The sequence below is a fragment of the Venturia canescens genome, chromosome 1 (assembly GCF_019457755.1).
Source record: "Venturia canescens isolate UGA chromosome 1, ASM1945775v1, whole genome shotgun sequence".
Classification (NCBI taxonomy): Eukaryota; Metazoa; Arthropoda; class Insecta; order Hymenoptera; family Ichneumonidae; genus Venturia; species Venturia canescens.
The window spans coordinates 27,832,295-27,855,476 of NC_057421.1; the positions used below are offsets into that span (position 1 = coordinate 27,832,295).

The 23,182-nt window shown below is 39.6% G+C and overlaps 2 protein-coding genes across 4 annotated transcripts in view; one reads left to right on the forward strand and one right to left on the reverse strand.

Annotated features, from left to right (window-relative positions):
* Positions 1-6,666, forward strand: part of LOC122417116 (mast cell protease 8-like) — a 23,306-nt gene extending 16,640 nt beyond the window's left edge. Inside the window, exons 4-5 of the mRNA XM_043430420.1 lie at positions 5,794-5,929; positions 6,302-6,666. Coding sequence (XP_043286355.1) covers positions 5,794-5,838 — 45 coding nt within the window. The 3' untranslated portion in view covers positions 5,839-5,929; positions 6,302-6,666. The remainder of the gene's footprint in view (positions 1-5,793; positions 5,930-6,301) is intronic.
* Positions 1-23,077, reverse strand: part of LOC122416492 (putative uncharacterized protein DDB_G0291608) — a 27,752-nt gene extending 4,675 nt beyond the window's left edge. The window contains exon 1 of one of the 3 annotated variants that reach the window (XR_006262134.1): positions 21,389-21,717. Coding sequence is in view for 2 of the 3 variants with exons in the window: in XM_043429539.1 (XP_043285474.1) it covers positions 22,778-22,858 (81 nt within the window). In the remaining variant the exon portion in view is untranslated. Of the gene's footprint in view, positions 1-21,081; positions 21,246-21,388; positions 21,718-22,777 lie in introns of those variants that run through there. The other 2 variants (XM_043429539.1, XM_043429620.1) reach the window with 2 other exon arrangements.
* Positions 23,078-23,182: the final 105 nt, after the last annotated feature.

Here is a 23,182-nt window from a genome sequence, read left to right on the forward strand (position 1 = left end):
TTCATTTCTTCCTCTGTCCGGAGTCTGCCGTTGAATCACGAAAAGACGATAAAATATCAAAAAAGGGAAAGCGTCGCACAAGTAGCATCAAATAAAATCAGTCGAAAATGTTCTCCAGAAACGAGGAAGAATAAACGATAAATTAGGTCAAAAATAATGAATTTGTAGAGGAGAAAATAAACATTTTCTTTCACCTTAAAAATAAAAAGAAAATTTCCCTTAATTTTCATACTAATTATCGTTTATCTGATACTTTATACGTTGAAGTATCGAATTACGGAGTCGAGTAAAATTTAAATGGTTCTTAAGATGCGAAAATAGACCGAGTGTCGATTCCAAGTACTGTAACGACCGGTCACTCGACATGTGCGAGGATGCTTAAAACGGATCCTTATTATTATTAAATGGGCCTCTGTAAGAGAATAGCTTCGAGAAAAAAAAAGAAATATGAAAATAAAGTGGAGTTGAAGCATCGTAGATGCGGTTGCAGAGAAAAAAGAAAATGCACTAAGAACGTGGCATTTAATTTGAGGTTTATATCGAAGCGCAGTCTTTCGACGCCATATCGTAATAGCTCGAGCAGCAAATCTTCATTCACATGCTTTACGATGCTTGGCACCATGATTATTACGGACAGATGTGGAAGCTCGATATGCTTGTGTACAGTTAACGCGATAATACAAGTCAATGATGTGCGCGCGCATGCGCATATGCATATACGTGGGTATGAATGTATTGATGGGAAAATAAAATATAAAATACGCCAAGAGACGAATATTCGGTTGCTCGGGGGCATTTTCTCTTTCCTAAAAGCAATGACTAATATCATACGAGTCCGTGGAATCTTGGTGAAGATTCCATAGACTTTATGGAACTTTCTTCGTATGTATGGTGCTTCAGAGAATCACAAGTGGCAACAGCAACGTCGAATAACAAGGGGATATCCTCGAGGAGACACGCAACCGGGCGTTTACACGAGTTTACGTAACTCACCTTCTTCGCCTTGTTTTTTTTATTTTCGCCCGCCTCTTCTTTCACGATTATGGGAATTCATTTACACGCGCAAAGTCTCATCGAGTATTTTCCTCGTCGAGGAACGAATGCGTTCATCATATGTGATATGTGAACATAGAAAGCCAGAAACCTTGGCTATACGCTCAAGCATTTGCGTTGATATTATTTTGACCATATATTAACATTTGTTGACGGCCGGTTATGCTTTAAAACGTTTCTTCAATGTGAATGGAATCCACTCTCGGCGAGAGACGAATATGCTAATCACTTTTTGTCGGTGATTACGGGCGTGTGCGTGCGCCTTTGTCCGTGCGTTTTCATCTGCGTATTGTGTCTCCGAACTCATTTTGTATCGCGTCGAAACAGCCGCGAGTTACACGCTCCTCGCGCTCGCCGCGCTTGCTCTTCCTTTCCTCAACGTTAAGTATTCTCTTCCTTTCATTCTCTTCTCGCATTGCAATCCACGAAACAAGCCAGATTCCTGAGCTGATAAACGCCACGATCGACAGACTCCGCGGATAGCACGCACGAAATTTTAATGTCTTTTGTTTCAAAATTTGACGGAATTAGCCACTTTATTTTATTTTCGTACGAAGAACGATCGGAGGCAATGAAACCGCTGGAGAGGGGGCAACGAGCGACGAGCCGAGGCAAAAAAATTGCGAAAAAATCATTTTCGAAAAGCACGATAAATCGGCTTGTTTTTTCAAAACTATCATTCACCGACGGTTTCGCAACACCGAATCTTTTACGATCGTAAAAAAAGGACTTCTGTCATTTTCAATGTGAGCATTCGCAGCAAATAATTCTACGTTACCGAAACAATCTCGAAGTCTCATTACAACGAAATTTCGCACGTAATTGCACAAACTGCGCATCCATAAAAAAAAAAAAGAAAAAAAAATAAACGAATGAACGAAGATAACACGCGGAAGCAGAAAGTGTCGAACGTCACAATTTCTACGATTGCTATACAACGAACACGTATTTCGAAAATAGCGTCAAGTCCTATCGAGTGTTCTTCATTTACCCGCAGTTCGTAATTAAGCCTGTGGTTTCATGCGCGGGTGTATAAATGAGCACGTATGCGTTTTTTTTTTTTTTTTTTTTTTTTTTTTTTTTTCATTAAAAAAATGTGAGAAAAAGAGAATAGGAAAAGAAAAGTAATGGTCAATAGTTAAAGAAACGCGCGGTTGTGTGCGTGAATTATAATGTGAATGCGATTATTGCCTGGCTCGATGTGTACGCATATAAAGTGTCCGACTACCTCGCTGCGTGTGTATATTTCTGTATACAATCCTTTGAATAACCTCTGCGCCGAGTTCGCGTAGGCGAGGTTCGCACGTTTCTACAAAGTCATTTAAGCCGCTGGCTATACAGTTAACCGATGTATGAGGAATTTGATGCTTAGTAAAAGTCCGTCACACGATCATAATTCATCGACAATTTGGGCTCTTTGTAGATAAATTCAATGAAACCGTGACGACCAAGAGCGTGAAAATATAGAAGCCGCGTGAATGTTCGAGATTCCCCGACAGTTGGGGGGGATCGAACTTGAGAATGTTTTGAGTCGCTTTTGTTGGAGTTTTCATTGATTCATTGCACACTTGAAAAACTTCGTGCGAAGGTCTGCACTTTCGTTACTGTGCAGTGTCCGTGGCTTAGGAGGTTCATTCGCGTTTTGAAATGGCATGAATTGAAGGTTCGAATTATGGTCAGTAACCGAGGCGAAATTTTCAAGCTTATTTCCCAACGATCCTCAAACGTTGACAGCCACACAGCGCGCTCAATATTCGCTCATTTTTTCAGCTCGTTAGTAAAATCACGTTTTCATGAGAAACTGCTGAATGAGCGTGGAACTGCCTGTACAGCGGTACAGAGATGATGTCTCACGAGACCACACGAGACCGCCTTGTTTACGCTTCTGACTTTCATGCTCGTTGGGTGAAATGAAACACGCTCGTACGAGCGAAACCGTTTCCGACGATTCATCGGCGCGCACACACGCACACACGCTCAAAGTCAATCCGCGTATTAGAGAGAGAGAAAAAAAGGACATGGACGAGACAAAAACGTCTTTCGTACACAAACGCTTGCTCGTTTGTCCCGCAACCCGTGCCCGGCTACCGCCATGTTGATACGCCACTTACGAGCCTCTAAACGATGGCAGACGAAATAAAAAGCGAATATCATACTCGAGGAGGACACGCTGCAAGCGTGTTCCTCGATGGCCTCGGGTGAAAAATGTAAAAGCTTACGCATATATATATGAATACGTAAACACCTGCGTATACGTATGAGGGGAAAGTCTCTTCGGGAGGTTTCTTCGAAAGAGAAAAGAAGACAAACCTCGCCATTAAGTGATCAATTACAGAGAGACGTGCTCAATATTCTCTGTTTTGCCAATACAGTTGAGTCTCCGAAGAAACGTCAATAGCAGTTGGAAAATCTATTAAAAGCTCACCTCGACAAGTTTCAATTAAAATCCATTCTCATGCTTGCACACTCTTTCAATTTTTATTTAAATTATCATTATTATGATTTCCCCTGCTATTGTCATTATTTTGCTCTTATGCTTACAAACTGTTTATCGCCAAGTCCTTTGTGAAACCACTCACAATGTTAGGTTTTCGTGAGATTCTTGTGTATTGTTCTACCTGAACTAACTCCCGTGTCGTTAGCCGGAAGTCCCGAATCTCAGTAGCCCAATTATTAAGGAAACCATTTCATCGTGACCCGTGTATCTATGACATTCCCCTTGTTCGGGCATCCTGTGGTGTTTGCTCGTTCAATTAATTATGATTGTAAATGAAAACAGAGATTTCCCCCCCCCCCTTTTTTCTTGTCTTTTTTATTCGTAAGTCGGCACGAATGTTTTACGGCCCGGCGGTTTCAGTTAAATCGGAGAGTGTCCAAATGATCGTTTGTTCTTTCCGTCCACACTGTCTTATGACAATGATAATAATTCCAACGAGAACCATCCTCATCACGATCTTCTCACTACTTTTGACATATCGAGCGACTGTTTTTTTCGGAAAGTCTTCTGAACATTTTGGTGGGAATGGAAAGACGAAGATCACGAACCTTATTTTCGTTGTTTTTTTTAGCCCGGAAAGATTATCGGACGTATCCGCAGGAGGGAGGGGCATTTATAACTTACGACATCTCATATAACGTGTACAAGACAATTACGAAAATTCCACGGAACTTTCTACCGTACACATATAGCGGTCAGACATACCTTCAGCGGCGGCTCGCAGAATTCGTTTTCGTTTTTCTCTCGGGGCACTTTGGCGAAACTTGATCAATGGCCTCGATATATCAATTACTGTGTACGCAGTGGCTCTTCGGCAACGTACAATCGCAGATTTTCAGGCTTTTCAACCGATTCGAATATAGTTTTGGAATGAGGTATTTCGAAAAAAATCGACGTTTGTCCAGCACGTTTTTTTTTCTCCAAATAACATCGATGTACGTACGTCGAAATAAGTATTCGCACGAAGCAAAACGAGTCAAAGATTAAGCATGGTCCCGCGCCATAAAAATCCCAACTTGCTGTGCATAAAAATTCGTATATACATAAATGTTAAGGTAATTCCGCGATGCCGGAGAAAATCGCGACTTGACATTTACGTAGAGAGTCGCGGCGGGTTTCTCGGGGCCCGCGCCGCACCCCGTTCCACCACCATTGGATTTCTCTCTTTCCCGTATCATTCTTATGCTCGTACTCTTACGATTTCTGGAGGAGAGCTAACCCCTGCTTCGCTGTAATAATAGGATGGACCTTTAAGCACGAAAAACGAATCGATTTTCGATACCGCACCGTGACAAGATATGCCCATATCTCGCGGTGACGATTTTAGCATCTTTTATCCCGTTGTAACAAAACGTTACGGGCTTAAATGAACGCGAAAAATCTTACGAACCGAACAAGTTTTTTACAGGCGTAGAAAAAAGAGGAAAGTTCTCTGCACCTGGTCAACAGTATTGGAATAAAATGCTTGATTATTTGCCGGAACTAATTGAATTCCAATTTCGGAAGAAGAAAATGAGATTTGCGAGAAAAAAAATCGCGTGCATCTAAACTTTTGTACCATCGGCTTGGACCGCTCGTGGAGCGCGCGTGTATCGAAAGTTTATTCGCGGGCGCTTTCACACGATCTTACTTGGCCACCTGCCAGTAGCCAACACGGAATCTTATACACGTTTATGCTTCTACCGGAGTGAAGTACGACGCGAAGATGATTCTTCAAGCGCCCACGATTATCCACGGGCCTTTTTCATCACTCTTTCTCTCCTGCCTGTAGAAAGCGGTACAGACATTGGCCCTCCCACCACTTCTCAATAGCCGATTGTCTTCAATAAAGAAAACCGCGCGCAAACTCATTTCTATCGGTCGTAATTCCTCGTCTTCTTCACTCCCGGCGACCCTCGATTCATCGAATAATTCAATGGAATCGTCATTCTTTAATAATTTTGTCAACATCCTGAATTCTCGAGGTTTCGACCTCGAGGTGAATTCATCAAAACCTCTTACATTCGACCTTTCTGACGGCTTTTTCAAAGATTTTTATAGAACTTTGAACATTTTAATCGGTATGTCGATGAAATAATTCAAAAACTGATGTAAAATATTTTTCGTTTTTATTTCAATTGAGGAGGGAAACCACATTGAGAGGTTCAAAAAATCCGATTTTTGTTATTGCACAAATCGTCAGCTTAACCAGCCAGAAATACGCTGTCAAAATTTATTTCAAAGCGAAATTCGCATTCGTTTAGGTTTTATTGGGCATAAAACCGAGTGCACATGCTCGAGCGCAGTAGGGCGGAGCACTACCCGAGGTAGTTTTGCGCAAAACGAAGCCTATGAGGGGGAAGAAGGATTACTTATGGTGCTGAAATCGCAGATTAATTGGTAAGCATTTTACATTATTTCTGACTTGCTTGAAATTCTAGTTTCCGAGAATTCATTTTTCAAACGCGTTTGTCTCGAAATGACTTTTTTCGCATTTGCGGGCAGTCTAACTCAAAAACTAGAAAATCGATAATTATGAAAATTGATAGTATGATTCTTTATAAAATTAGGAATTATATGAACCAACTTGTGAGATGTTTGTCACGATTTTAAGGATATTCTTTGCATAATTAGAGAAAAAAATCGTGAAAACCGAAACAAGCTGTTCCAACGGCTGTAAAATTTGTAATTTTCATTATTTTTACCTGCATCGAGGTTCATATTCCTCGAAAATAAGTTATTAATGTAAAATCAAAAACTTTTTGATTTCAGATGAAAATCGGAATGGCTACACTGCTTGCAACCTTCAGCGGACATCACAGCGTAACTTGGTTATTTGTGGCTGAAATTGTTCAAAAAAATGCACAAAAACTGTTCGAAATATGAGTGAAATGATGCCGAAATTCGATTAAATTCTAATTAATTCTTCCCGCCCGAAAAAAATTTCAAAAAATCACTGTCAAAAAGCCTCCTAATGTGGTTTCCCCCCTTAAGAGCACATTCGTGTGGAAACATCAAAAAGTACTGAATTTTGTATAATAATTTCCAAGTGGGCTTTGAATCGAGAATTGAAAAATTTCTAATACGCAGTTATCATTAAATTAAACCGATTAAAATTGAATTATTTATGATGAAAATATTAGTCGATTCGTCCGATGACGATATCCTTGGAAGGTTGCTTCAATGAAAAGTTGTATAATGAAGCTATAATGAGATAAAACAATTTGCGGGTAATTTTTTTCTCCACAGCTGCTAATAGAGCAGTTTAAATGCCCACTGAATTCTTCATTCGCAAAGTCGTCGAGCTCGTAGCTTCAAGTATGTTGATCGCTAAAGGATTAAGCCGAGCGAATGAAGAGTGGGATTAGCTCGTGGCAAGCTCGTGAACAATAATGATGTTGATGATGACAGTAAAAATTTATGTGGCTCTCATAACCCGATAAATCAGTTGCACAGGTATCAATCTCAAGAGGATTTAATCTTCGTGAGCAGCCTCACGATTTCTAGACATGAGAAGAATTTTATCCTGCCGATACTCATCCATGCAGTTACCAATATATAGCAACGCTCGTGCTGATCGAACGGTTTTTATTCAGTGCTGAGGAATCGAGTTTTTTTTAAGCTCAGGAAAGCTCGATCGGTTTATGACCATTGAAAATAATCAAATAAATATATTTGCCTCAGTGCCACTACGATCAATTTTCAATTTTTGTCTTTCTGCCGGATTTTGAATATCGCGAGCATTCATTAGCATGAAAAATACCTAAATTGTGGCTTTAAAAAATCAATAGATAAAAAATAAAAAAAAACAAAAAGAGTCGTGTCCTCGATCATTTATCTCTGTGATCGATGGGAGGCTATTAAAAATCCAGAAACTTGTTGCTTTTTTTATATTGACGTTTGCTAACGATAATAATAGAGACGAATGAGTAGTAAAATGAAAGAATTACAAAAACGTTGGATACTTTGCATATTTCGGCGACTCCCATACTTAGTGGTGAGCAATATCTCAAAACTCATGTATTTAATACTCAACATCAAGAGTTTTATCACTGGGATCGATGTCACGAATGAAACAGGCAAGAGTTTCACGTCTCGATAGTTTCGGTATTCTTCCTCGAGTGTAGTACCGAGGCTCAAAAGTGCCGCCTCGGTATAGTCATCACTTAGTATGACTACGATGATCACCGCTATAAGATTAAGAGTCATGACGATTAAGCGAGGAAAACTTATTACCTCGATCATCCTCGTGTCCCCTCTCTAATTTTCGTCTCATTTCGTGCTTAACCTCGCCGTCTTTTCAGAAAGTTAATAACGACCAGTTACTATTTATTCATTTCGCAGCTAAATATAATAAACGCACGAGTGGCTGTAACAATTAATTTATCATGTGGAACGAAAAAAAAGATTGGAATTTACGTTTGTTGGTGAGGGGAAAAGTAAACCGGAAGCACAGCCATGGAAAGGCATTCGAATTAACGAATTGTGTCGACGTAGCTTCGATTGTTGATTTGAACTGATTGGAACTCGTAGAAATTTTTACGAAGCACGTATTACAGTCGTGCAAGCCGAAATATCATTGAAGAAAAAGGGTTTTTCAGTTCACATGAAAAACTGTGGCAGGCTCGAATGCAAGCGCGATGAAAATTTGCTCCATTCGTCCCGCACCGCATCTCACAATATTGGGACATTCAAATGGGAGGAAAATATCCAAAGTACTTTTTTTCATTCGAGTTAATCCGGTACAGGCCTTGAGAGAACAAAATTCTGAGCTGCAATTATGCGACACGCCTCAGGCCAGCGGTGAACCTGTTCTCAGAACTTTCTAAACTACCAAAAAAAAAAAAAACAAAAATGATGGATTTATTATTTTCCTTTAAATTGACGGGTCAGAAAACTCCGGATCGTATCGCATCAACTGCATTCATTCGTTTTTTTCTTTCACGAGAATGAAGCGTGTGTAAAATCGTTTGAAAAATTGTCTATCGATGGTCATTGAGACAAATATTTATTAGCTGAGTTTCATATTAAAGTTGAGCTATAACTTTATCCTAATGATGATCCTCGGTTTTGAATATTTTTTAAAAGATTAAAGATTCCTGTCTCCTTCCATAATCTTCATAAGAAAAATGCGTTCCTTCTTCACCAACAAGGCGAGTGTTTTTTTCGGGTTTCACTTGAAAGAGAAATAAAAAAAATGAAATATTTCGGCCCACGCATCCACGACTCGCGCCCTCTTGACACGGTGAGAAAGATGAGACGCTCGCGTGCATTAAGTGCACGTGAACTCGGTTCATCGACCGAATTATCCACGCCACTGACCATCAAATTCCTTTCCTCGTTTGCTTTCATCGTCGATCGCATGCAATAGCAAATCTTTTTCCTTACTTTTCTGTAAAATCGTTCCAATCGTTTGCGAACTATTTCGAGATTGAAATCGACTGTCAAAAATCACCGGTTTACGTAACTCCGGAGATTCGAAATGCAAATATCCACGGGTGTCGAATGGAACTCTCGATCGTTTCTTTATTAGCACATAAATTTCATTACGTGATGAGAAAAAAGTGAAAACAGCCGAATTTTTACTCCCCGATATTACTGCAATTCTTTTTTCGCTTAATTTAAGGATTTCAGGTCTCGAGGCAAGACCTAAGAGAAATAGGGCTTCGTAGTAGACAGAAAAAATATTACGTTTAATTGTAACTCGGTAAAATAAACTCGAATTGCGTTTCAGTTCGAGAAAATATTGAAATCGAGCCCGCAAAAAGTACAGTTTACGGATCCTTGCGAAACGTAAAAAAATCATATGAAATAAAACTTCACCATGGACAGCATTTCAAGAGCGAATATCCAGAGAAATAAATCTGAAAGTTGTGAATAATTAACTGCCGTTTTTTTCCGTACTTCGCCCATATAAGACGATTGGATTTTCGGAATCTTTCCATATGAATATATTATTCAGAGAATATCAACTTCGTATCGGGGCTCTAAACGTCGAGAGCAAAAAATTGGGTGGGCTCGAGTTTTAAAAAAACTTGTTATTTTCCTCTGTTTGTTTTCCTCTACGAAATTTAATACCACGCAGAGAGAATTAAACGGTAATATTCAACATGAAATTCACTGTCAAATTTACTAGATGCGTTTCACTGCAGATACAAGTTAACGAAAAAAAAATTAATTCCTGTAACGTACTCTAAAATTTTTAATATTTTTCGGAATTTTCAGTTTTATTATAGTAAATATTGCAAAACTTTTAGTGAATTTACGGTGCATCGCTTCAACAAAGGGCTGAGAATATAAAAAGAATGGGGAAATAGGCCGACATAGCGACGACATACCCCTGCCACGTTCCTATTATCACCGCATCCTGGCATAATATGTAATATTTGCGAAATAAATATTGAAATAATCTTCAAAAGTACGGCGTCTTTATCCGGACATTTCTTTTAGACATACTTTGGTAAAAGTTGCTACTTTAAAGAATGAATATTATTTAATGTATAGGAAAATTCAATTTTTTCGCCATCATAATATCATGAATTGTAGCTCGTCACTGCACTGTCGTTACTGGACGGTAATTTTTCAAATTTAATTTTCTCCGTGTACTCAATTGTAGTAAACTTATCGTTGAATAAACGAGCATCGAATGGCACGATTCCCTGTCAGAATTTCGACCTCATTGTAGGATCGTGCTTGGGACGGAGTTTATCAACACTTTGATTACTGTCAATGCATAAATATTCAGAAATACAAATTTATTCGAGCACTGATCGGAGCAACTATTTACGGATCGTATTTTTCGATGAGGAAGACATTGATTCCTTCGAGAACGAATAATTTCGATTTTGTCTCGAAAATACGGTCGCAAATTTGACAGAGGACGATGAATAATTTGAGATCCCGAACGAGAAATGTGATTGGAATGTTGATCACAAAGGTGCATATTTCGTGAAAAACTGGCAGGAAATTTGTGTCGATTCATCATCAATGTATTTTTTGTTCCTATGACGCAGGTCTTTTTTACTGTTCGACGGTCGCATATTTTTTTGATAAAATAATATTTATAATCGGCCTCAGAGTAATTTTGATCGAAAACAATTTTTTCCGAGGCTACTATTCGCGCGACGTGACTATAGCACCAGGAGATTATTCTTTAAGCGCTTAATTAAGAGAGTGGCTCGTTACAGTACGCACGATCGATAACAAAGCAAAAAAGCCCGTGAGAGCCTAAGCTTTCTCAACTGCACGTAACTAATACGTGTGATGCTATAAGATTAGGATAAAGCGCAGCGCTGGCACATAAATAGCATGGAAATATGATTTAACGAGGCGTTTTATATCCTTGCGGCGTACAGACAAAGGTTAGGAGACGCAAAAAAACTCTCTCGATCGCTGAAGAGCGAGCTTCACCGAATATTCAACCATCTCGTTAAGGGGTCACACCCTAATTAGAATTTTCAAAAAATCGATTTTTTTATTGCATTTTTCGAAAGTTTTCATATTCAAAAGTATCATACTAAAATTTTATAAAGATCTGAGCAGTCCGCAAGTGTATTTTTGAGCAACGTTTACTTGGCTGTCCTGCGAGAGCGCTGACACGCACCGCCCAGCGCGGTTGTTCGAACGCGTTTTTCTCAAAATTACGTTTTTCGACGGCTCGTTGATCAAATCTCCGAAACTGTTCAACCGATCCTTACCAAAATGTTACCACATCTTCTTTATTACCGTAGCTGTAGCGCGTGTCATACGAATTTTGAAATTTTTAGTGGAACTATTTTTTTTTGCAAAAAACGATGAAAGAAACGTGCTTTTTCTTATTTTTTTTTTGCCTATTGAATATAAAACCATTTTTTTTCTCCGATCCTCCATTCCAGAGATTTCATCAACAGCGCACGCCCTTTTTTCGACCAGCTTCTCGCCAATTTTTCTGTACGAAAACTGAGTAAAACAAATATAAAAGTTTTTTCGTGTACTTCCTAGGCCTAACATTTTTTGTATCCATATTTACACCGGCCAAAAAAATTCGTGAAAGTAGTCTTTTTTTTGTCCGTCTAATCAGGCTAGGCCCCTTAAAGAAGCAAGAGAATAATAGAAACCAAACCCCTTAAAATCATAAAAATCTGCGTTTTGAAAGTTTTTTTTTCTTCAAAGATGCACTCTAACGAAAAAAAAAAAAAATAAAAGAAAACTTCAAAACTTGAAAAATATTTGCATCAACTATAAAGAAATTCGAATGAAATTAAAAATTTGAAACTTTTCGTACCACTTGGCATCGTTGCCTTCGGTAGCTTCAGTCGCACGAGCACATACATTCATGTTTTTTTAAACAAGACTCAAGGGTTAAGTTCATCCCGGAGTTTTCCCAGGCAAATTGCACTCTCTAAAGACCGTCGGAGATTATCGGCGAGTCATCGCTAAAGCGTGTGGTCAATGGTGCTTACCGGCGTTGTGTTCAGCCGCTCCATCCATTTGTATATACTACAAACATACGAAATCATCGACTGAGGTAGCCACGACGAAGCTCATGTGCACCCGGGAAGAGATCGCAGGAGTGATTAATTGACGAGATGCATGAGCATCGCCATTATAATAATGCATTACGCGCTGCATTCATGTTTCAGTTATGTTATATTGTTATCATTGTATCTGTCCACATGAGTGATCTCATTGGGAAGACAGTAAGTATAAGCACGCCGGTATAATGCCGCATCGGAGTGCAAAGTTTAAAAAATGATCGTTCGTGAGTTCGTTTTCTTCCTGCTCGGTGCAAAACTCGCTGCGCGAGCAGGCCAAGCACAAAAGGAGCAAATAAGAAAAAGTCATCGTTTCGTGTCAAGGAATCGTCATCGTGCATGTACATTCGCGCAAATGTACGATTGTACGTAGGTACATACACAAACGTGTAAGTACGACGTACAACATCAGGGTCGATCGACGGTGCGGGGAAAGAAAAAACGAAGAGGCAACGATCACACGGGACTTTCACTCTACTCGGGCGCGGAGAGTATGTCGAGAGGACGCCCGGAGCTCACGGAGAAGATCCTCGGAGCTTGGCTCCCGTGAACTTGCCCGCGACGTCCACGTCGCACGGTGTTTTTTAAATGGACCTCCGAGCTAAGAGATCACTCGCTCTCTGCTTTTCGGCGGTCCTTCTCTCTCTCTCTCTCTCTCTCTCTCTCTCGTTATTATGCGGACTCTCCGTGTCGTATACACGGGCCGTTTCGTGTGACATCGACGACTCGGAAGCGAAGATTGAACGAAGCACTTCGATAGGACGATGATCATAAAATTACGGTGGCGAATGGAAATGATTTTGTTAAAGGAAGCACTTAAAGGACAGTCGTAAAACGGGAGAAAACGGGCAGCCTGTTTATTGGGAGGGTGAAGTTTGCTGCGTTGGAGTCCAACGAAACGAAGGAAAAAATTTCATTCGTTCGATTCGCAATCGGAAGTTGTTGCAAGGCTTCGTATTAAGAATCACGCGTTACTTGTGATTGAAAAAAGTTACTGAACTTTTTTCCTCTTTTCATCATCAAAGAAACTATTGAAATTTATTCACGCAATTATTAAAATTATGTGTAACTTATTTGTTGAGATTGGTCAATTTTTAATATTATGATAACGGTTAAGGAAGTTGAGGCTGTACAGTCATTTTTTTACCCAACAGTTATGAACTGTACCTTTCAAAAGTTAGGTCAGTTTACAGTTCGACAATGTTGCCTATACTTTAAAGAAAAGTTGGGAAAAAAAAGACGAAAAACTGGTGAAAGCTCAATCCAAAACACGAAGGGTGACAATCCTAGCCTCAAAAAACTGCACGGGAAACAGATTATTATTAATATAATCTCAGCAAACCTCCTAATAAATCTGAAAAAAATTGACATTATTCGGCGAGCCTTGCTCATGTTGCCCAAAAAATTTCATATTTTTAGCATCATTTTTAACGGAGACATCACTGAATGTGTCTCGACTTCCATAAGATTACATGTTATTTGGCCCAAATTGTTATTGATTTCTCTCAGCAAGGACGCTCCTAAACTGTCTGAAAATTTAACTGATTTTTATTTACACTTCACTTTATAAGATGCAATCGGTTTAAAAGCGATGCCACCATTTTCATTCCAATGCCTCAACTTCCTTAAAACACTTTCGTAGTAAAATCGTCAAGGAAAATGTGACAACAGCCATTTTCTATTTATATGCGTATGCACATCTATATTTTAAACCAGCTGGCTCTTGGTGTTGTCAAACCTCCCACCGTTTGTGTCGTCATTACTCGCTAACCTCAAGTAAGTCTTTTTCTTTTTCCATTCCCAAGTGATTTTCACCGGTAACGAGGCTTTCTCAAGACATCATTGATATCTAAAAACATTATATTTTCGTATTCTCGTTTTTGGCTCTTCAAAGTTGGGAGGATTCTATTTCGTGAAATCCGAATCGTCGCACAGGAAGTCTGCCTGCCACAAGAGCTTGTGTATAACCCTTAAAATAATGTGATTTTCGTTAATTGTTTTCTCAAAAACTAGATGGTAGATCCCATAATAATTCCGAGAATAAATATACGCTGCATATTTCTAGCACACTTCCAAATTCCAACTCCTAAAGTTGGAATTTTCCGTTTCCATTAAATTCGCGCGAACTTCCTTAAAGGCTAGTTTTCAGCAGATTTTTCCTTGCAATTTAATCGACGAAGGGACTAGTTTTCGAATGAATTTCATGAAAAAATCGTCCTCGATTTCTATCGTGAGGATGTCGAACGAGAAATCTCCACAATAGAAAAAGTCTCCCCCCTGCTTGACCCGGAATGACCCATATACAGTCGCTCAAAGTGCTCATACTCGTGTAGCTAGGTACACACACCAGAGGTAAGAGTAAAGAAAAATAAATGTATATCCATAAATCGAAAAGAGAGAGAGAGTGAGATTCGAAATGAAATGGGAGGGCCCCGCGAAAGCTTGGAAAGCCGAAAATATCTGTATGGATGTTTGCACACTCATTCGCGTATGTATATACAGTTATGAAGTTGTGCCAGCGCGGCTAATTTCGGCGCAACTTTCCCATTCATAAAATATCTCCCGACACATCTAATTGTATGTGGTACGTATTCACGCGTGTACAAACACATTTACACGTACACATGAACGCCTGTATTAATGCATAACGTTGGTAAACTCGATTTCTTAACGGGTTACGCGTTGAACTTGCTCCGCAGGAGTTGGAGGCTCATTTTTCGGGAGATTATATATATACACGCGCCTGTAGACGAAGATACGAGGATCGATTAGATTTTAATCCGGCGTTTTATGTCCTGCGCATTTAACATTCCTTCTCCCACGATGTCAAGTCCCATTTGTTCCTTAAGGAGCATCCCTTTTATGGGCGAGCTGATCAATGCAGATTTTTGCCGGAAACGAGTCCGAGACTCGAACTAACGACGGGCTGTATACCGGCCACGTTCCTCCTGCCATTTCCCTTCATCCAATCGGTTTTCTCTTTGTCTTCGAAAATTTCAGATCTTGGAAAAGTAAGGGAACGCACGACGATCCGATCGATGGTTGCAATGGAAGCAATTTTTAAAAAACTGTTACGAAAACGAATTAGCTCATTTTTTTTATTATTCGGAAAGATAATTGCGGTTGTTTCATTGTTACTGGTGCCATCGACCATGTCTCTTTAAAGGAGCGTGAAAAAATGGATTATTTTTCCGTTGAAAATCTTGCCGCCGAATTTACCAAGTCAGTCACATTTTCACCGAGTAACAACGTGGACTGTAACGGAAGCACTTGATTATTCAACGGACTCTTCAAGCGGCCGACGTCGCTTACGAGAGATCGAGACGAGTTCGTGAATAAATTTCATTCGATTAACCATTAATCGAAAGGAACTGTCACAATCTTACGTAGTGATTGTGGATCTCTGGATCTCATTTAAAAAATCTTCAACTTCGTAATCGAGTAATGTCTCAATGAAGATAAATGATTATCGAGTCTAGGTCCGCGTCGTCAGTCGTTTAACCCCGTTTCCCTTGTTATTCTCGCACCGTATTCTTTTCACTTTTCACTCGCAGTTTCCATTTCTTTTTCCGCGTGAAAGTGCATTTCAAAACACATCGCGAGCGCTTAGATTATCGTACGCATCGCTGCTGCGTCCTTGGCGATGAATAATGCAAATTTAGTATCGTAAAAGCGTGCAGTAAAACCATAAAAACGAACCGGATTATCATGATCGGAGGAGATTCTTCGTTCGCATTCAAATCGAGCCAAATCCATATGAAATCTCGTGTCATTAAATATTCCTTCGTTCTCATTACCAAAATATAAGTATACTCGAGGAGTCTGAACGATTTTAATGCAAATTCAGTCCTCTCAGCAAAGACACTTTTAGATGTAGTAAAAACAGATTATTTTAGGCAGAACAGAAATTTAGAAGTTGCTGTCACGCACGAAACGATTTTCTTAAGAAAGTCTTGAAATTTACACAGAGTTTGAATGTGTAGTCGACTGACACGCGTATCAAATTTTAAAGGGCTCGTCTTATTGGTTATTGAGATAAACGTCGTTAAATATGAAGAAAAATACACATGGTTATGGGAACTATGCGTGAAAAATCGTTTATCTTTTCATATAACGAATGAACGCTTCGTACGAAGTTTATGAAAGACGTACACGATAACAATGAAGTATATAACGAAGGTTTGGGAAAAAATTCAAGACGATTGTCTTACCAGTAATAAAGAAATATTACGTTGACGATTGAACGAAATTAGTAATGAGCACTCGTAAAACCTCACAATTGCTTATCTCGGCATTTTGTTTCTTCTTGGCTTGGCCCGTCGCTGTCATAGCCTTCTGTCTTTTTATTAATACTTTTTTCTTGATCCTTTGTGTTAACCCTTTGCGCTCTCAAATGCGATTTTTATAAAAAAAACTATAGTATTTTCGTCAGGGACGAATGAAATTTCATTAGCCAAAAGATAAGTTGAAAAAACGTATTTACAATTTCGAATGAATAACTTTGACATTAATTTAAAGTGATAATTACTTTAATTAGGGAGTAAAAATCGATCCCATTTAGACACCCATAAAATGCGATCATTCGGTCATGATCTACGTTAACTTGAATTGAAAACGCAAATAAATAAACATTCGACAAAAAATGCAAATCACACCAATGGCGGAGCGTTCATTCCAACCGCAATTATTCGCTCTCCGCGACACGAAATCGTCCGAGAAATTTCCTCCGTCCGATCACCCGAGGAATCCAAAAACTACGCATCCTCGTCGCATCGATCCAAGGCAAGCCCGAGAATGCAACTTGAGCATCCCCCGCTGTGCGAGGACGTACGTACGCGTACACATACGTGCGAGGTGTGCACCGCATCCAGAGACGCCATTATATTGTATACCCGAGAGCCTGGGAGCTCGGTGAAAGCCGAACCGGCGTGGTTTATCGGCTAAGAAGAGTTTCGATGGCGCAACGTTCCGATATAGCCGGGAGACCGTGCACAGGACTCTCCATGCAGCTCTCGAGACGCGAGATCTTCGTGTGTGATCAATTCGATTCGAAGTTTTGAATAAAACGAGGATGTACGCCGGTGCATCCACTCATTGTACACATGAATAATCACAGTTTATAAAAGCCTCGAGTTAACTGGAACACATGCATGGATCTCGGGTCATATAGTGCATTTCACTGAAAATCTTATTTAAAGAGAGTAAAAGCGTTCGAGAAATTGAACTTCACGAAGCGAGAGTGACGCGAGAGTGTGAGTGCGATTTTATCAATGCGCTCAATCTTTCGCGACTGAAGGCGAATAAAGATTTTTCCCGCAGTAGTTTTAACGAGCAAAAATCCAGTCGCGGCGAACGTGAGTCTTGCCGAGTCACATCGATACACAGTTGACTATTTATTCGCACTTTGAGGCTGTTTTAGTTTCGTGAATTTTGGAAACTACTTACGAGCTATCCTCACAGTGGTCAGTCCAGTCATTCGGGCCTCTGAAAGGGGTTTGCCTGGAAAGTTTTCCGGGAGTTTTGAAAATTGGTGACGTCGATTTCGACCTCCACTTTTCGCGTACTTGCTGCTTGCGTTGCCATTTCGAAAAAACGGCGCAAGAAATCAGTTTTTCAGCAATATCTCCTTTCCGACTCATTTTGCGGTAAAAATAGTTATGTAACAAAATGAAGTAGAGGAAATTTCCTACAAATTATGTATCAACCATTTTTTTTGTAAAGTCAATAGTTTCGGCGTACGAGAGCCGCTAACCAAGGTACTTTTGCACCAACACGCGTTTTTCGTGTATACTAACGGGAGAATATTTCACCGTACATTGAAAATCGGTTCTTCCACTGTTAGGTGTATTGAGGGAAGAGTAGAACCCCCCCTAAATATAGCATATTTTTTCCCCATTGGAAATCTGAATCTGTTTTTTTTATCGCAGTTCATTTTTTCAAAATGGCGGCGCGAGCGGCAAAGATACGTGACAAAGTGAAAATTTGCAAAAGCCGTAGAAAGTTGGACAAAAACGAAGTTTCGTTAAAAAATGGTGACTCGTCACCAGTGTCATTACTTAAAAAATTAGCGTACGATGGGGCCTCCAACGGGAGCAAAAATCAGCGAAAAAATGCAAAAAAAAAGATTCCAAAGAAGGTTGAAAGTCGCTTCCCTCGGTTCATTACAATCGGGAGATAGCGGAGGCGTCACAGAGATCATTACTCAAACCGACAACGATCGTCCGGCGCCACCGTTTTAATCATCGTAAAGAATCTTCGGATCAAAATTTCAGATTTTCTTAGAGGCTGATGACCTCGAAAAATACCGATGATTCTCGTCAGGACAAAGCCCTTAATTCTAACGGCAACTTTGGAGCGACGTCCACGGTGACATCGCTCATAGTTTCACGCGTCTTCTGTCGTACCCACTTCAATGGACGTACCATGCACATGTTGAAACACGTAATTACTTTCTCCGAGAGATGAAATGGGTGTGTACGTGCGTCTGTGTCTATCCACACGCGTTCAAAGGTGAATAAAACTTTTACAGGGGTCAAAGTGGCCTCGAGCGAGGTCTCGCGTGGAATATCTTCGAGCATGTTCCTCACTTTGTTTACTAACGTAGGCGCGGTCAAAGGAAGCTCGGCCGCGCTGCTATTCTCCCCTTGGAACTTTTACGATTCAATGGATTTTCTCTCCGATTCGCTTCTTTTTACGGATTAATTGCAATCGAAAATCAAGTCTCGCGCCACAGATTGCCAGGTTTCGAGTCTATTAATTCCGTTTTCATTTTCACAACGATAAATGTTAAGATGCGTCGGAATCGCTATTCGTCCCGGCCCATTCCAATAACGCAATTATACTTAATTGCGCTCACGGCAAAATTGCATGTACATAAGCTCGCATCGTGTTATGCAGCATACGCAGACGCGCCACATACCAATTGGGTCGACGAAAATATAAATTAATGCTCGTCGCGTGCCGAACTCTCGCGGAATAATTTCGAGATCGTTGGAACCGAGCGAATTCGCGAAATGGAAATTCTAATCGGTCCGTATCACGATCGAGTTGTAAATATAAACAATTCCTGAGGATACGATAGCCGAGAGCCAATGGAGATTGAAATTTTCTTGTTCGACAAAATTTTCCCTTTTTTGCGATCCATTCTACGCAGATGATCGCCACTGGCTGGGAAGAAAATTGAGATTTACCGAGACTGGATTTCAGTTCTCGTTTGACCACCATTCCTCGAAAAATCGACGAAATTCGACGAAGCTCGTTTTTTCTTTTCCTTTTCATAATGCAACGAGGATTTTCAGAATAAATTGAACTCCCTGGAGATTCAGAAAATATTGCGTTATGCTCGATAATTTGCATATCAATGTCGTGAGAAAGTCAAACCGTTTCGTACAATTAGTGAATCAATTGGTAGTCTTACGCGGCTAATTTATTCATCGATAACTTCTATTCGAAGCTAATTAGTGAATGGGTTCGAAACTTGGAAAGCGATTGCTTATTGTAAGGAATTCGATCTCTCATTTCCGAGAGGTTTTCTAAAAATTCATGACCGGAAATCGCCCCGATGATTTTAATTCTGAAGGAATAGAATTAATGGTCGTTTAGCTGGTAAAACGACAGTTTGCCTAATGTCGCTCCTTTCAATAATTATCCGCCACAATATTTTCTCTCATACGCGTCGATGGCTATAAATTTTGATTTGCCTCATTGTTGAGAATTCGGCTGGTCGATGTGCTTTTGAAATTTTTCTGTTCCAATATGAAAGCCTCTCACCGGAAACTCGAACAATCCACGGCCTGATCTCGATTTTTATTGAAATCGCACTTTCGGACGCAGCTCTGTATCGCTAAGAAAGTTTAACGAGCCTGCTCTGTTTTACAAAAGGCAACGATCAATTTTAGGAATTCAAATCACTGCTCGAAATACACCATCGATTAATAACTCATCACTAATCGATTCATTCATTCCGCTGCTAAAAGACTCACGAAAAAGGTTCGAAATCGTTTTTGTTATAATCAATAATTCATCAATTTTTTAATGAATGAAAAAAAAATTGAATGAACTCGGTTCTTGGTGTAATCATTAAAAATACAATTTGAATTGTTGAAACTCGAGTTGGATTAATTTAATTAGCCGAATGATATTTCAATGATTTTTACTTTCCATTTTTAGTCGACGAAACTGACGAAAGCGTGATATTTCATCTCCGTGAGTTATGGAGCGTCTTGTGTATCGATTCGGTTCGAAAATTTTAAACTTCTTCGCGTTCACGGCTCAAAGTCGCGAATCTTCTCTTCGACATGCTCGGATAATGCGTACGGGAGAAGAAAGTTGTCGCCGCGAAACTCTCCGCAGGCAATGGAGCTCTCGACTCTCATATAGTATATGACTCACAATCGGCGACTTTTGCGTTAACTCTTGCCGAAGGAAAACTCTCCAACTCGGCCCGCTTATCGTTCGATGACTTTGAAAATTCTTGCGGAAAGAAACACGACTTTCTTCCAATTTACGCGAACGAAAAAATCGCTCGAATACGGTCTGCATGGGACAGCAATCGTCGAATCGTTGCGATCAAACTTTTTTGAACGAATTACGTGACCTCCGGGACATGAAATTCATGGAATTTAGTCGCTCGGTAGACGCCGAGAGCGTGTGACGATGGCACGGAATTCAGTTGGATTCGAAGATCCGTGAAAAGTTTCATTCAAAATACTAAAAAATAATAAATATTTGGAGGAAATCGAAGAATTTTTATGAAGTTTTCATTAACAATTGAATATTCGTGAACATTTTGGCCGCGTAGTCGAAATGGAACAAAAACAAATCACTTTAACACGAAGAGAAACTCGTTTTCGATCGCGAAAAATTCGTTCATCTTCGGAAGTATCCTTAAAATGTTGGCTCATTCAAATAAACGTTCGAAATAAAAAAACGAGCACTGTCACTTTGAGGCACAACAGTTTAATCCACCACCGAAAATGTTAAAATAATTGTACATGGAGCGAGAATAAAAGTTGCAAATTGGATGAGTTTCGTACTCACCGAACGCATGATGCTTTCTGTAAACTGAAGCGGACGTTCCCGGCTTTTACTTCGTTTTACTCGAGGGAGAGAATGATCTTGCGAGTCTCTGCTTGAACGCGACGTTACCGCGGGCACGGGATGGTAGGGAAAGAAGTGGCAGTTGGAAGGGAAAAGTTTTGGAGAGAGAGAAAGAGAGGAGGAAAGAGATCTCTCGATGTGTTTGTTGTTCGACGAAACGCGGTGGGAGAATCTTCGCGCGAGTGTGCCCGGGTCGAAAAGAAAGAAAGAAAGGGGTGCGAGTTCGTCCGGACAAATGAATACTCACGTGTGTAACCAGTGGCCGAAACAACGCCTCGAGTTATTCGCGTACACATTCTTGTCGCACTTTCAGTTCCATTATACGGGTTTTTGACGACCTCTGCGAACAATAATTGTATTCGAATGTTCCATTCAATAGAAACTTCGAAACTGAGACAAAGATTTGAAAAGATCAATCATCCTGAGTGAAAGACGGGGAACGATTACGGCGCTGAAATTTGCATTGCATCGTAAGAAATGAAACTGTCTTGTGTGCCAAAAAGGAATTAATTTTTTCGGACCTTTTTTTGAACGAGCTTTCAATCAAAATTTTCATTGAGATTCACAGGATTTTGGTTCACCGAAGTAACATTGGTGGAGGTCAAAAGTTTTACTGATACACGAAACCCGAAAAGTGTGTTGAACGAACCCTTCTAGTGACCAAAAAAAAGTTTATTCACAACTGAACGTGAGCTGCACGTCCTTCGATGTTTTCGATATATTTTTGCTTCAGTATAGCTGCAAAAAACGGTGATTTGAATGAAAGCACTTGAAACGAGAAGCACTCAAGACCTTTTCCACTTTCTCCTAATGATCCAATAAAAATTTGTACTTTCAACGAATCTCTGGAAAAGCTTCTTCGAAAAAAAGTATAGAAAATCGTTTTTCCGAAATAGTTTATGGGATGCCAATCTTACGATTTATTTGAGAATTAAAACAATTCACGAAAACTCAGGGCTCTCGCCGCTATAGCAGCGAGCAAGTCTCAACACTGGCAAAGTCCCAATTGTCGAAAGCTCGCAAATGGTTCACAAAAGTTAGTGATACTTTCGGAGGTCAACAAATTCCAGGTTAGTTCCAATGGCCTACTTCGAGCAATTAACGCTATTCCCATAAAAAAAACGACTCGGAAGGTGAAAAAAACTTTGAGCCATTAGTGACCCCTCAATCATACTATTCTGATAAAAAGGTCCGTTCCGACCGGGTGTAAAAAGCGGAAGATATAATTTGAAGACTCAAGAGAATTTCACGCTCGCATCAATAATAGTACTTGAAAGATTTATTATTCTCAAAAGCGTGTACAGGAACTTCGGAGCTCGATTGAATATATTTCTGTCATATTATGTCCTTTTTCTTAATGGAAAGTTTTTAATCGTAATTCGTCATACTGCTATTTTGTGGTTGACGAACGGTAGCTTCGATTAAAATTTCAAGCTTTAATTTGAACGAACTTCTCGAATTATGGCTACATTCATTTATGCGAGAATGATATCAACTATCAATTATAAGTTCTCCCCGAATACCAAATCCCAGCTATCAATATGTTTTTTCATTTTGCAGTCTACACGTCCACTTTTATTATATAAATAAGTATAATTTGATATTAATAAAAATAAGAGTTTTGTAGAGTAAATACCATTTTTCGACGATACGACGATGAACATTGGGATGAAACACGTTGGCGTTGAGAATTCCGTTTTTGTGTTTTGTATCGCATAGCGAATTTTTGACGATGCGAATAACAATGTAGTAGCCATTTAAAATTCGAGGATCGTTTGGTCCTCGAAAAAGCACGTAGTAAAAATTAACTGCATGTATTAAAAGTTTTTACGAGTTCTTAAAACCAAAAATTTAGGGTACAATAATCATGTTTCAGCACTCGGAAGTTTTGGAGTTGTAGCAGAGAACATGTCAAATATGAAGGTTATGATTAGATTTCAAAGGTCTGTCAAATTTCACGAAGTTCTCGTTTGATTATATAATTATGTTATTATTATGGATTATATAATAATTATGAAACGTTTAATTATACTTTAACAGA